The sequence below is a fragment of the Homarus americanus genome, unplaced genomic scaffold (assembly GCF_018991925.1).
Source record: "Homarus americanus isolate GMGI-L3 unplaced genomic scaffold, GMGI_Hamer_2.0 scaffold28, whole genome shotgun sequence".
Taxonomy (NCBI): Eukaryota; Metazoa; Arthropoda; class Malacostraca; order Decapoda; family Nephropidae; genus Homarus; species Homarus americanus.
The window spans coordinates 2273940-2288769 of NW_024742238.1; the positions used below are offsets into that span (position 1 = coordinate 2273940).

Genomic DNA, 14830 nt, shown 5'->3' on the forward strand with positions numbered 1-14830 from the left:
GTTTGTTTTAATAATAATAATAGTAGTAGTAATATTAATGTATTTTTTTTTATTTACTCAAGAATAAACAGACTCGTTTTTTTCTGTCATACTATTAGTTCTCTATTTTCACACAGTCATTGTTATGAATTAGTCAAGCATGTACTAATAGAATAATGATAAGAAATAAGTTATGTGTTTGATGTATGCAAATATGTGTGTGTGTGTGTGTGTGTTACGGTGTGCGTGTACGTGTACGTGTGTCGGTGTTTTACGTACACTTATCTAGTTAGGTATTATGTACATAAGTAATATTCACACTATCTATCAATCTTTTGGTCCCTCCCTCACGTGTCACTAGTCCCGCCCCGCTGACCACTACCATCTCCTTCCTCCCACAGGCGTCGCTTATGAACCAGGACAACGCCCTCTTCCGGCAGCTCCTCACCCTACACGAGTCGATCTCCGCCCTCAAGACCACGCCCACGCACGCCCACAGAGCTCCCTCGCCCACCTCCCTCGACTCCTTTACCGAGGAGGAAGAGGATGAGGAAGAAGACGAGGATGAGGAAGACGATGATGAAGATGATCAGGTATGTGTTCAGTTTTACGTGTGATGGGGGGAGGGAAGAAGGGAGGGAAGGAAGGAGGGAGGGAGGGAGGGAAGGAAGGAAGGAGGGAGGGAGGGAAGGAAGGAAATAATGAAGGAGAGACAGACGAAAGGAAGGAGGGATGAAGGAAGGGAGGAAGGAAGGAAGGGAGGAAGGAAGGAAGGGAGATAAACATATTGGTGAAGAGGAAAGACTGGGGAAGGGAGGGAAGGCACAGTGGTTTTAAATCATCGTACTCGTGAGATTCAGTCATCGTACTCAAGGGGTTTAATCTGGGTGACATTGGTGATGGCGGTCAGCACACCAAATTTAAGCTGCAAGCTGACCAACGCTTAGATGATAAGACCTTAAACAGATTTACACGGGGGTAATTAAGCTTTGACGTACAGGTAATGCTTAAGCTGGCGAACACACACATGCAGGTCAAAATTATGCTTATGAATACGGGTGACGATTAAGCTTGTAAACATCGGTAAGAACTTATGTTGGTTGACACTAAGCTTATGAACACACAGGTGAAAAGATTATGACCACACAGGTAATACAAGCCTATGGCCACACAGGTGATAACTAAGCTTATGACCACACCGGTAATACAAGCTTATGGCCACACAGGTGATAACTAAGATTAAGGACACATTGGGTGATAACTAAGCTTAAGAACACACCAGGTGATAACTAAGCTTAAGAACACACCGGGTGATAACTTAGCTTAAAGACACATCAACTGATAACTAAGCTTAAGAACACACCAGGTGATAACTAAGCTTAAGAGCACACCGGGTGGTAACTAAGCTTAAAGACACACCAACTGATAACTAAGCTTAAGGACACACCAACTGATAACTAAGCTTAAGGACACACCAGGTGATTACTAAGCTTAGACACACCAACTGATAACTAAGCTTAAGGACACACCAACTGATAACTAAGCTTAAGGACACACCAACTGATAACTAAGCTTAAGGACACACCAGGTGATTACTAAGATTAAGGACACACCAGGTGATAATTAAGCTTAAAGACACCAGTTGATAACTAAGCTTAAGGCACACCAGGTGATAACTAAGCTTTATGACACATCAGGTGATAAGTAAGCTTAAAGACATATCAACTGATAACTAAGCTTAAGGACACACCAGGTGATAATTAAGCTTAAAGACACATCGGGTGATAACTAAGCTTAAGGATACACCCGGTGATTACTAAGCTTAAGGATACACCCGGTGATAACTAAGCTTAAGGACACACCAGGTGATAACTAAGCTTAAGGACACACCAGGTGATAACTAAGCTGAAAGACATCAGGTGATAACTAAGCTTAAGGACATATCAGGTGTTAACTAAGCTTAAGGACACATCAGGTAATAACTAAGCTTAAGAACACACCAGGTGATAACTAAGCTTAAGGACACATCAGGTGATAACTAAGCTTAAGGACACCATGTGACAACTAAGCTTAAGTATACACCAGGTGATAACTAAACTTAAGGCTACACTAGGTGATAACTAAGCTTAAGGACATATCAGGTGATAACTAAGCTTAAGGACACATCAGGTAATAACTAAGCTTAAGAACACACCAGGTAATAACTAAGCTTAAGAACACATCAGGTGCTAACTAAGCTTCAGGACACACCAGGTGATAACTAAGTTTAAAGAAGCACCAGGTGATAACTAAGCTTAAGGACACCATGTGACAACTAAGCTTAAGTATACACCAGGTGATAACTAAACTTAAGGCTACACTAGGTGATAACTAAGCTTAAGGCTACACCAGGTGATAAGCTTAAGGATACACTAGGTTATTACTAAGCTTAAGGACACAACAGGTGATAAATAAGCTTATGGCCACACAGGTGGGAGTGGGCGGGCTGGGGGGGAAGACGAGTGGAGGGCGAGAAGAGAATTTATCTGACGTGGACGAAGGCCTCGAACTGGACCACTCCACCAGCCACTCCACCAGCCCTACCTCCACTCTCTCCTCCAACTCCTCCAGGGACTCTCAGTTCTCACGGTACTCCTCCAAGGTAAGGAGTTCCATCACCTCTTATACGCCTCCTGCTTCCACCCTGACCGGAGGGAAAGGTGGTGTGTTATAGATCGTAGACAAGTCAGTTCTTAAGGCGATATCTCACTCATTTCTTCACTATGGTAAATAGGTAAGTGGCTGGGTTAGGTTAGGTTTGATAGGTTAGGTTAGGTTAGGTTAGGTTTGATAGCATCTAACGCGAGTTTTGAAGCTAAGCCAGGCGGAAGTTCGCTTGTAGTGGAGTTCATTTCTGGCGTGATAATAGGATCATGTGTCTTGGCTGTTGTGTTTACATCGGCCTCGTGTCTCTAGGCTCCCGTGCTGGGTGTTGAAGGGCCGATATATTGTGGAGGTGTAGTGGTGTAGCCGCTCTCGTCCCCCCTCTAGTGGTGGTGCTCCCGAAGGGGTGCAGGAAGTACTGCTGAGGGAGTGTCTGTAGGAGTAATACGTCCCTGGGTGATGGTGGTGAACGACCCTCACGACAGAGGGAGTAAAAAAGAGAGAGAGAGAGAGAGAGAGAGAGAGAGAGAGAGAGAGAGAGAGGATAGATTGATAGATAGATATATAGATAGGTAAAAGATAGATAGATAGATAGACAGGCAAACAGACAGACAGACAGACAGACTTTACCAGTAGTTGTTAGGTTCAGTAGTTCTTTACCTGTACTATAAGCGCTCAATGTGTGTCATATCTGCACCTCGAGTAGATTAATTAATTATAAAATCATCAGGTGATCTTCCCTCAAGGTAAGACTTTAATACTGTTTATTGTTATTACTGTATGAATATAACTGTATTAATTGTTAGGGTGTTTACAAAGTCCCTTGATATATATATATATGTGTTTACGGAGTCCCTTGAGGAAATTACATATCCAAACTATCATTATGTACTTCACTGTTTCCTGTATATAATAGTCTTCTTCACTGTCCGCTGTGACCTGTAGGTAGGAATGCAATGCCTCCTCCAAGTCCAGAGTCACAGCGGATGTGGTGAGAAATCCAGTTATGTGCTGAAACTGATGGAGAACAGAAAGATTTTTTTTTCGTGTAACTTTCTCGGGGGATTCTGTAAACACCAGCATCAAGGGACTTTATCAACACCATGGTAGGTACTGTTAAGCCTTATGGCCAATGTCACTTTCCGCTACTGTGAATATGAGCAGAACAGAACCTTCATGTAGCTCTGACTCCTAGCTGTGCTGTAGAAGCTTCTTGTGTTAATAGTGCTTTAGATACTAATTTAGCTTTAGATTAAAAAGAGTGACTTTCCATAATAAACTTTTGTGTTAACCACTTGCTTGGCTAGGTACAGGCTCCAGCTAGGTAAAGCCTCTCTGTGGGAAGAGGTCCTAGTTAGTCGAAATTCCTAGCTGTATAAAACCTCTAGCTAGGTAGAGGCTTTAACCAGGTGGAAGTCCTAGATAGGTAGACACCCTAGTTTGTTGGAGGTCCTACTCTGCTGGAGGTCCTGTCTCCAGCTAGGTCCTGGCCAGGTAGTGAGTGTGTCCAGGTGGGGGTGAGGGAGGTGCAGGTAGTGTAGCTTGCTTCCTTCCAGGCCGCTCATACTAGTCCGGACTCCAGCCCCACCCAGTCCTCCAGAGCTACCCACCACGCCTTCCAGAGGGCCACCAACAGTCCACACGTGGCCCAGAATGGCCAGGGGGACCATAATGGCATGGCCAATTTGGCCTTCATGCGGTCACGCAAGTCATACGCCCCAAACGCTCGTAACAGACGGCGGTCTTCCTCGGCCCATCTGTTGGGGCGTCCTGACTCCGAGGCCCTCACTGGACAGTCAGGGCGGCCTGAGGGTGACCACACCGCCACCCTGAGTCGCACTAATACCCAAAAGTCCACCAATATGAGGGTGTTCGAGGGCAGTGCGGCCCTGAGCGGTCCCTCCCCAAGTCGTGCGGGCCACAGGTGGGAGCCGGACACTCCAGTGGGCCGCCCACGGTCCAGCTCTACTGTGGTTACAGCGGCTGTGTACTGCAGAAAGACCCCATCAGCACCACCCCGAGAACCGCCGCCACCACCACCAACAGCAGCGGCGAGCCGACCCCTCGTCCGCACACCCTACCGCGAGGCACTCATAATGTAACGGTATGACCACCGCTACCACCACTACTATCACTAAAGCACCGGGACCAGCCTACTCACCGTGTAGTGGTGCAGTTATACTCACCGTTGTATCTAGTCTAACTCACCCTACTCAGTATTAATGTTCCCACACTCACTCTCTCTCCTCACACATTTACCCACGACTACTTGTGTTAGCCGATACTGAACACACCACTGATCACTCATTATGATCCTACTTCTTGTTAATCTATTATAATTTATAAGTGCACAGCCTACACACACACTCACTCACACATCACTTGCATGACTCTCACAAAACTCTCACTACCAGTCTTGGAATCACTCACTGTTACCAGCTTCGTCTTACACCTCTAAAATATTATTAACCACAGTAAACTCCCAACTTAACTCCCTATGGTTGTGGTATCGCTGAAGAGAGTTCTGTGGCACTCAGACCTCGCGTCTCAAGGAGTTCACTACAGGTAGTGGACTTCAGCTGACACGTTCACTTCAGCTGGCATTCCTGAAACACCGTATAGAATGTGGTGCTTAACTGCCGACACTGTATTAGCATTCCTGAAGGTTCCTACATTAAATGTTCCCACCCTTTATAACTATGTATAATATTACTAGATTAATTATTGTAGACCCAATACAATTATTGCTATAGTTTTGACTGCCATCAATATCATGCTACCGTTTATCATTATTAATATCTAATTACGATAAAAAAGATACAATGTAACGTAGGAATCTTTGAGAAACTATTCAGTGCGTTTCTTTTTACCGTCACACCGCACTGTAGGGAAGACTGAAGGCTTTAGCAAGATATTGTATGACCCGCGCAGCATGATGCAGTCTTCCCTGTGTGTGTGTCGTTGCCCTCTTGGTATGACGCTTTGTATTGATGGATGCCTGGGACTCTTAGCTCACGTAGAAGCAATATTTTCTTTTGCATGTTTCACGTTTTTTAGTCATGCAATTGGTCTCTTGTCACGTTATTTTGGTGCAGTTATGTTTGGGATCTCGTGGTGTATGTGAGGTAGTTATTTTTACCCTCCTAACGATGGATTACACCGTGCAGAAGACAGGTAGAGGGGTGTCTGCATGGTTGGTTTGATCCTCTTAGTGGTAAGTGCTACACGCTGGTGGTTCTCTAAATCACCACCGCTAACGCTACTACTACCACCAGCTCCTAGAACGGTTCATTAATTATTGGTCCGGCTATGGTTCTAGTATTTGCATTTCACGGAACAGCTCATTGAACAGTCTTTTTGTTATTTTGGAAGTTGCATGGTAATAAAAGTCTTACGTGTTAGTGAGGGGATCAAACCTTATAAATGCTCGCCTCCCTCACACACGTTTACGCTACTCACGGGTATAGGAGGCGTGTGTGCGTGTGTGTGAGTACAGCATCTATAATTCTATACCATTTACTCACATCTCTATAACCTCTGTCTAACCTGGTTCAATGCATGTGCCTTATCTCGTGGATGATTTAGGTGAACATATACTGCATGTCGGGTTCATTCTTCAGCCAAAATAAACATTAAAGCTTACATGTGGGGGGAACGTTATATGGTTATGTACTAATGATTTTTGTTTTCGTGTTTGCCTTAGCGATTAAGAGTATGCTTGATGGGTATTGATATTTTGTAGGTGATGTTTGTATGTTAATGCTGTTTGTATATATTTAACTGACCCGGGGAGAGCCTAATCTATTTTTTTTTTATGTTGATGTTTGTGTAATTCTAAATCATGATGACTTAAACATTTGTACTAATATTCTGATATTACTCTATTGGTGCTTTTGATATTTATCGTGTTTTCTTGTTTATATGTTAATGTTCTATGCTATTTATATATAATTCTTAATTTCTCATTTGATTGACGAAACTATGGGGATATGTAGGGAGCCATTCTTGTACCTTTGTCTACTACTCTACGTGATCACTGTGACGCCCAGACTGTGGCCACCTCGTTCACACGCTACTAGAGCTGGCCAGTGTTCTCTTACCCTCCTCTGTTTATTTCTCTTCATTTTCCTCATTAACAACTGAAACATATGAATTGTTGATCACAGGTAATGTTATTTATTACATGTTCATAATTATTTAAGGTGAACATATTTACCTGTACAGACGAAAATAGATGATATACGAATAACTGAACAAGGTCATATATTTTAGTTGTTTGCTATTACACACAAGAAAGACATAGAAGTTACAGGACACTGGACAATGTGTGTGTGTTAGTTTGTTACTGTGGAAGAGGACATGATCTCCCTGTCCTACCTCCTCCTTTCCCACTACCTCTTCCCCTCCCACACCCCCGTTTCATATTCTACCAGTGATGTGAGCTGCAGGCTGAGCAGGTCTTTGAGAGTTTTAATTATCAGCTTGTGTCATAATTCCTGTCATGTGTGCTTTGAACCATGATAGAAAAGCCGAATGGTAGGTTTTGAAAGACACCTGCTTCGTTGTTTGCTCTCACCACCGGAAAAGAAACGAGTGTGTGGTAACTTGTCAATAAGATCATCAACTACCACGCACATGGCTTCCCTCTGTCCTCGTGTTGACCGACGCTGTGTTGCTCGCTGAGAACTTCCCCACTACCACACTCTCATAATCTGCCTCTGGGTGACTCTTTTTCTCCACACAGACCAACTGTGTCCTAAGTAATGAACCGGGAAAGGGATATCTAATCTTGTTCATTATACGTGCATGTTTGACGCTTTTTATCTCTGATCTGACGGTCTTGAAATAAGCATGTGAGGACTTAGGACAACCTCATCTGTTGTCCAGGACCTAGACACTAACCTGATAGCCTTGGAGGGACGAGTATGTTCAAAAGACGCCTTCGCTCCCTCCCTCACTCTTCTGTACACTGACTGAGACACCACTTAGGGAGTTGCTCTTGACTTTGTTTACATTCCCATCATATCAGTGACCTTGGTGACGTGACTGTCTGAGGAGCTCCCTGGTACAGAGTGACTGAAGTGTGTGTTGCGTCGTGAGGTTTTAGAGTGACTTGGTACTGCTGTCCGATCCTTAGCATAACTCCTGTTTCCTCTCCTTCCTAGTCCACTGTTTATATCCCATTACTCCTCATACTTAGCAGTTATTGACCTCCATGATAAATATTACTCCCTCTCTCTCCCTTCACACTCACGACCTCACGTAAGTCTCCTCACCACCCAGTACGAACACGACTTGGCTCACCCACACCACACTTCAGACCGTTCTTCTCTATAACACAGGAATTGGATCTTCTACTCGCAAGCTGTAGAAATTCCCTGTCGTATATTGTCTTCACTGTTTCTGCTCAGACTTTTAAGACTTTTCACACATATACATAATTTTTTCTCGACTAACTACCAACGGTTTTACACGACAGATAGAAGGGAACTTTACAACAGAACCATAAAGTACAGGAAGTAAGAGCTAAGATATGACGGTGTGGGAGGTGCTCATATATATCGGACGTTTAGTACACTTTTACCTGTTTACTGTGTGACCGACGGTGTGTGTTCATGACCCCCCCCCCAAGCTGGCCACCACAAGACGACCCCACCCACACGTCCCAGCCAGCCTCCTTCAAGTCTTCCCAGTCACTATCCTTCACTCTCCCGTCTCCAGTCCTCCGTCACCATCACCATATATTGACGCACGGAGTAGTTATGGTGGCTACTCTCACTATACAAACAATTGCACAGTTTCAGTTTTTTTTTAGAAATTTCTTGGCGTGTATGTTTGTGTGACTCAGCCTCCCGGGACAGCCGCGTATCTAATGACTTTTACCGCCACGTGTTTAAGAGTCTTGTTAGTATCAGTGTGGAAAACCATGAAGCCAGACCCTACCTGTACCATACTAGTTGTACTAGCTCCCCCCCCCCTTGTATTACTAGGCCCCGACTGTACTTAACTACTGGAATTGGGGTCCAGTTTTTATGGGCCCCATTCTCAAGGGGGCTTTAAACCCTAATCAGCCCCAAATCCTAACGAACCCCAAATCCTAACGAACCCCAAATCCTAACGAACCCCAAATCCTAACGAACCCCAAACCTAACGAACCCCAAACCTAACGAGCCCCACTTCTACAGAAGTAGTTAGGGGAGGTGAGGTGGACCCCTAGAAAGACACTCGCCCATACTAGTCGTCTCCGCAGGTCATAATCATCATCTGGTTCTGACGTGTTATGCTCTGAGGATTACCCTTTACTCCTTTAGACAACACTTAATTGTATATACTTGTTTATTTAACTGAGCATGATAGAAATAATCTTTGTGCGTGTGTGTTGGGTGACTTTGTGAAGGAAGCAGCACCTCTGACACGGCCTCCAGACTCCAGTAGTGAGGCGCATCAACACTGCCCACCATTATCCTATTACCAGCGTGTGTAAGGCCTCCTCCCGCCCCACCAGCACGTGTCTCGCCCGCTGTTTGTTGACTCACAGAGGAAACTTTTATATTGATATCCAAACTTTAGCAACTGACAGTATTTTGATAGACATTTCGATTCTTATCACTGGAAGATCAGAAATGTCTATTTATATAATATTATGTCATATAATTATGCCTACCGATTTGACGGGGAAAGGAATCCAGCGGCTTGTTTAATCTCTCCCCGCCCTCCATTGTCCAGTGTTAGTACAGGAGGAAATCGGAGTACCAGGGGAAAAAAAACCGGTATTTGATAGTCACGCTGGATAACACGCCTCTCACAACACTGAACGGATGAGTGTGAAAGTGTATACAATCCTCAAAGTGAAAACTGTGTAAATTTCGCAACTTGAGTGTAAATGTTCTGTGTGAAATTGTGTCAAATCACGTACACACCTAAGACATTTGAGTGTGTATGTGTGTAATGTTATGTATCCAATCAAGATACCGCGGTGTCTGGTACAGTATGGTGGGTATTTTGTACGAAAGAAAATGGGATAATTATAGCTATCCTCCCCTGGTGTGTGTGTGTTAACAATTATCCTCTCATGGTGTGAGTGTTATTAGTTATCCTTCCATGATCTGAGTGTTACTTTTAGCCTCTTCGCCGCTGATCGGCTCGTTAGCCGCTTGGTCACGTCTGTTACACACTGTTGGCAAGTACTGGGCATGAACTGACTCCTGAATATATCTGTACCTGCACCAGAGCTTGTCAAGTATGGTCATGATTGGGATCACACTCAGTTCGTCACAACGCACTCTGACAGATTGTTCCAAGAGTTTATAGCTCTCACGCCAAAAGTTTGCCCTGATAATTTTCTGAACTTTGGCTTGTTCGAGCTTAAGCTGTGACCCCTAGTGGGGCAGGCATCCGCCAGCTCCAGATATGAACATTGGACTGAGTAATGACCTCGGAGGTGTTTACAGACTTCAATTAATTCACCTTGTTCGCCTATAATATAAGCTAGACAACTGCATACGTTCCAATCTCTCTGGGTTACCGAGACTGTAGTGGTGACCCTCCTTTGGATATTTTCAATTAACTGACAACCTATTAGTTATCCAACCATGGACTGAGGTTACCCGTGACAATTAAACAGTCATCCCTGCAGGTACAGTACTGTATATCTGTCTGCTTATTATTATGGAAATATTTGAGAGAGAGAGAGAGAGAGGATTCATTTAAATAAACACCCATTTATATTTTCAATTGACAAATGGATGGTGAGTTTTAATTTAATTTTGCTTGCTTTATGGGTTGGAACTTAAAATTTACCAGAGCAGTGCAAGTAAACATTACTTACCAATGAAAAGTAATGGTGTACACTACCCAGCTTCATGGAGTGTACATTACATATTGGTACAGTGAGGTCAATGTACAGTACTGTTCAGTTTGTGCCATGTGGAGCACCAAGTTAGTACCCTGTTTTTACGAACCATCCCATGTTCAGTGTGAAATATTTTTTGGGTGAAGTTAAAAGTCACTCTTGAATACTTAAACAATAATGTGGTGATGTATATAAAAGATCACATGCACGTGTTAATAATAAGTAGAGTGTAGAGGACTAAAGAGGAATGATATCCCTGACTGCAATCTGTATCATGTTATAAACTTCATTGTTCCTGTGGTACTTGTATTATTTTCAAGTGTGAAGAACTATTTTTACTAACATGATTATAATTATTTCTTCACTTATGTAAATTATCTTTTTTAATGCAGAAAATGATGTACAGCGCTGTACATATATATATGAATAACCTTGATATACTGTATATGTTCCTTTATAAATTGTATGTGATTTTTTTCTAAATACCTGTTGAGGCTTTTTTTATCAGTGAGAACTTAAAACTCTTAGTTTTTTCCTTTCCCATTAGGACAGACAGTACAGTATTCAGTAGTGATACAGTTTTATTACAGGTTAGTGAAATAACCAGTGAGAGTAGATAATATAATACATACTGTATTGGTGTAGTATAATTGAGTTTACAGCCCCATTGTGAGTCTTTTGAGTGACTCCAGTTAAGCAGTTGGTAGAATAATGAAATTTCTTCTCTTCCTGAACTTTGTGCAAACTTGTACTGTACTGACTGCTTCATTCACCAGTGTGTCCTCATAGAGATACAGGTATATCACTGTAGAATAAAACACGGACTTAAGGAGACTTCACCATTAAAATCCCCCAAGAATCAAGAAGATTACAGCTATTGGAGAAACTCGCAAACAATTGGTAAAAAGAAACATACAGTATTATAGAGATTATTCACTGTAACATGTTTAAGATAGACATATTGTACAGTACTGTGTTTTATATACAAACTGGATATGAGTGTATGGATGTTAAAGGTTTGAGAGGTTGGATTCTTATGATATACTGTCCTTATATGTCCTTGGTTTATCCTATCATAGTGTGTGCTCTTTCTTCTGTACATATCATTTGCCTTTGCATTACTGTCTACTCCTCTGACCTATGCCAAACCAAGACTAGTGCTTTTAAGTTGACGACATTGATCACACCTTGACTAAAGTCTCTGTGTTTCAGGGTCTGGATAATATTCATATGCTGTATATATTGCATTGTATATGTGGTGGGTTCATGATTTGTAAGCAAATTTATATACAGTATTTTTATCTTGTTACTCATCACTGAATTTGATTTTTAAAGATAAATAATACATTAGGTTGATGAGATTGATCATATAGAAATTAAGTTTAACAAATAGACTGTGGCCTCTCATTATTACCTATACAGTAAACTAGTATCTTTAATTAATATTTTTCTTACTGCAGTACTGTATTACAATAATTATTACTTGTGTTCAGCATTTTATAACTAGAGTACAAACTGTATTTGCAGATTGGTTACCACCAACCGAACCACAATGTTAATTTTTTTATAACTACAAACTGTATTTGCAGACTGAGTACCACCAACCAAACCACAATGTTATCAAACTTCCCAGCAACGCCAGTCAGTCCAGTACCAAAACTTCCACTGCCAACAACAGCATCTGCACCACAAACAACACAAGTATGAAATATATTAACTGCAGCAGCAGCAGCAGCAACCTAAAGGAAAATGATGAAGACTGTGGCACGACCAACATCACCAACTTTACCAGTAACAAGATAAGCAGAAGATATAGCATCACTACCAATGAGGATTTTAACATCAATATTACCATCAATACTGACGATTCGTCCTCTTTCTCTAATTCTTCTACTCAACGCTCAATCAGTACCTCCTGTCTCTCTAAGAGCAGTTGTTATATCTCCACTACTGACCCAAACACCTGTGACCTAGAAATGGATAAGACATTTGGAGGTAGTCTCGGGAGCTTCTGTCCTCCTGAAGGGCGGCGTTTTGTTCGCACAAGAGTTTCTATTCCTCCATCTGCAAGAAATAGAGATCGAAGTGCCCGTCCAGAATCCTTTAGGATTTCCTCAGATATGGCCACCCACACTAGAGTTCTCTTAAAGGCCAGATCCTTTGCTGGAGCATCTCTAAGAGAGTCTCCAACTCATAAGAAAAATGGAAGGAGGAACTTTGCTAGGACATCTCTGCGGGAAGATCAGCTAACTTACCACAGGGACAAAGGATATAACCAACAAAATGCAATGAGTAAGATGGAGTTTTTGCGAGCCAGGTTTGCCAGTACCTCTGGGACAGCTTCTGATAGTAATTCTTATGAGGCATCTTCAGATGACTGTGTGGTTATTAATTCTAGGCCATATTTTGGTGCTTATGTAAAACCTGATGATGAATATTATGGTCCTGAACCTGCTGATAATGAAGCTAAGATTGTCAATGTGAGAACTGAAGAGTTGCAAACTTCTCTCAAAACAACAAATATTGTGACAGTTAGTACCACAACACCAGAGGAGTACATAGAATGTACTAAAGACTCTTGGAATCATGGTAATTTAGATTCCCTTAGACAGGGAGGTGCAACAATTGGCAACACATTTTATGTACCAAGTAGTGATCACTATGGTGACAACATCATCACAACAATAAAAGAAAACACGTTTTCATCATCAGAGCCACACCCTTCACCCCACACCAGAACATGCAACAAAGAATCATGTACAACAAACCAACTAACACGTAAGATCAGTCTTGCAGTTCCTGATTCATACCTGTGTGAAGATTCCCAGGAATCATTAAAGTCACAAAAACTTCGTACTCGGTCCTTCACTGGCATGGTAACTCCTCGTGAAACAATCACAGAAAACATTCCATTACCTAGAGAAGTTCTCAATGACCACAAAACAGCCAAGAAGGGTAACTTAAGCTTAAGAGTTACACAAAATACAGAATCAGAAAGAATCTTTCGTGTAGCTACCATGACACGGAGAGCACGAGTTACTCGTGATGGTTATGCTTTTCGTTTTTCCAGTGACTTGGGCCTGGGAACATCTTCGAGGGTAACACCTAGATCAAAACGAGAAGTCTTTGTGTAAATTACTGTACTTTCCTCAGATTTTTTAAAATTGAAAAGAAAATTATCACTTCATTATCACCTTATGAAACTTTTTTTTAATAATTTACAGTAGACTAACACAATCTGAGGAAAAAATAATACAGTATTACAGATCTCTGACCCATGAGCAAAAATTTGGTTAAATTTGACAGAGTTTAGAGCAAAGTAAAGTTAAAATAATGTAGTTATAGAATCATGCATTCACTGTATATTATACACTATGTCACTCTCATTAAGTTGTACATTACAGATTATTCAGAATATAAAATACCTTACTCGTATGCTTTACATGCATATCTCAGCAAGAAGTGCATGATGTGCCAATTATGTTGCACCATCTAATATTGAATATAGCAATGCCAATCCACTTGAAATTAATGCAGGCTTCTTACATAAGCATTATGAACAAGGGTTTGCTAATAAGCAGCCAGGTATAATATCACATTTTAAAATTTATTTAAAAATTTTTAATAGACACAGTACAGTATGTGCCATGAAAGCTGATGATATTGCTTGCTTTGCACCAAACATTACGATATACAAAGTGAAACATTTCTTTTACAAGCATTTAGTGATGAAGCGAGACATATTGAGTGTCTCACTTAATTACTTCTATCTCTTGAGTGTACAGTATTCCAGTATTACTGTACACTAAATAAAACTGAGAGTGCTGTAATAAATCACAAGGTGCTTGCTATAGAAGTTTAATGTAAATACTTTTATTTGGATTTATTGCAAGTACAGTAGAGGTATATAAAAATAGCATTAAATGTGATTCACTGAAACACAGTCAATCACAAAATGCATTTATATTTTCATGATACATAGTTGAATGGCATCTGCCATGCATTTCAGATCATATTGTAAAGATATTCCTGTTAAAACATGGTACAGTACTGTACTTAGAAAACAATACAGTATACAGTACCTGTAAAGTGTGTGTGTATACTGTGTATATATATATATATATATATATATATATATATATATATATATATATATATATATATATATATATATATATATATATATATATATATATATATATATATATATATATATATATATATATATATATATATATATATATATAGTACTGTACAATTTAAATTACTACCTGTTATAGTGGTTGAACCATTTCTTGTCATAGATGGCAGTGAGTCTTGCTACAGATTCTGAAAGAAGTCAATATCTTCAACTAG

The 14830-nt window shown here is 41.1% G+C and overlaps 1 protein-coding gene across 1 annotated transcript; it reads left to right on the forward strand.

The window, feature by feature from the left end:
- Positions 1-363: 363 nt before the first annotated feature.
- LOC121876613 (myelin transcription factor 1-like protein) lies at positions 364-14576 on the forward strand. The gene is made up of 3 exons (XM_042381884.1): positions 364-572; positions 2450-2620; positions 12064-14576. Exons 1-3 carry the CDS (start codon positions 390-392, stop codon positions 13606-13608), a joined length of 1899 nt encoding a protein of 632 aa, XP_042237818.1. The 5' UTR covers positions 364-389; the 3' UTR covers positions 13609-14576.
- The last annotated feature ends 254 nt before the right edge of the window (positions 14577-14830 follow it).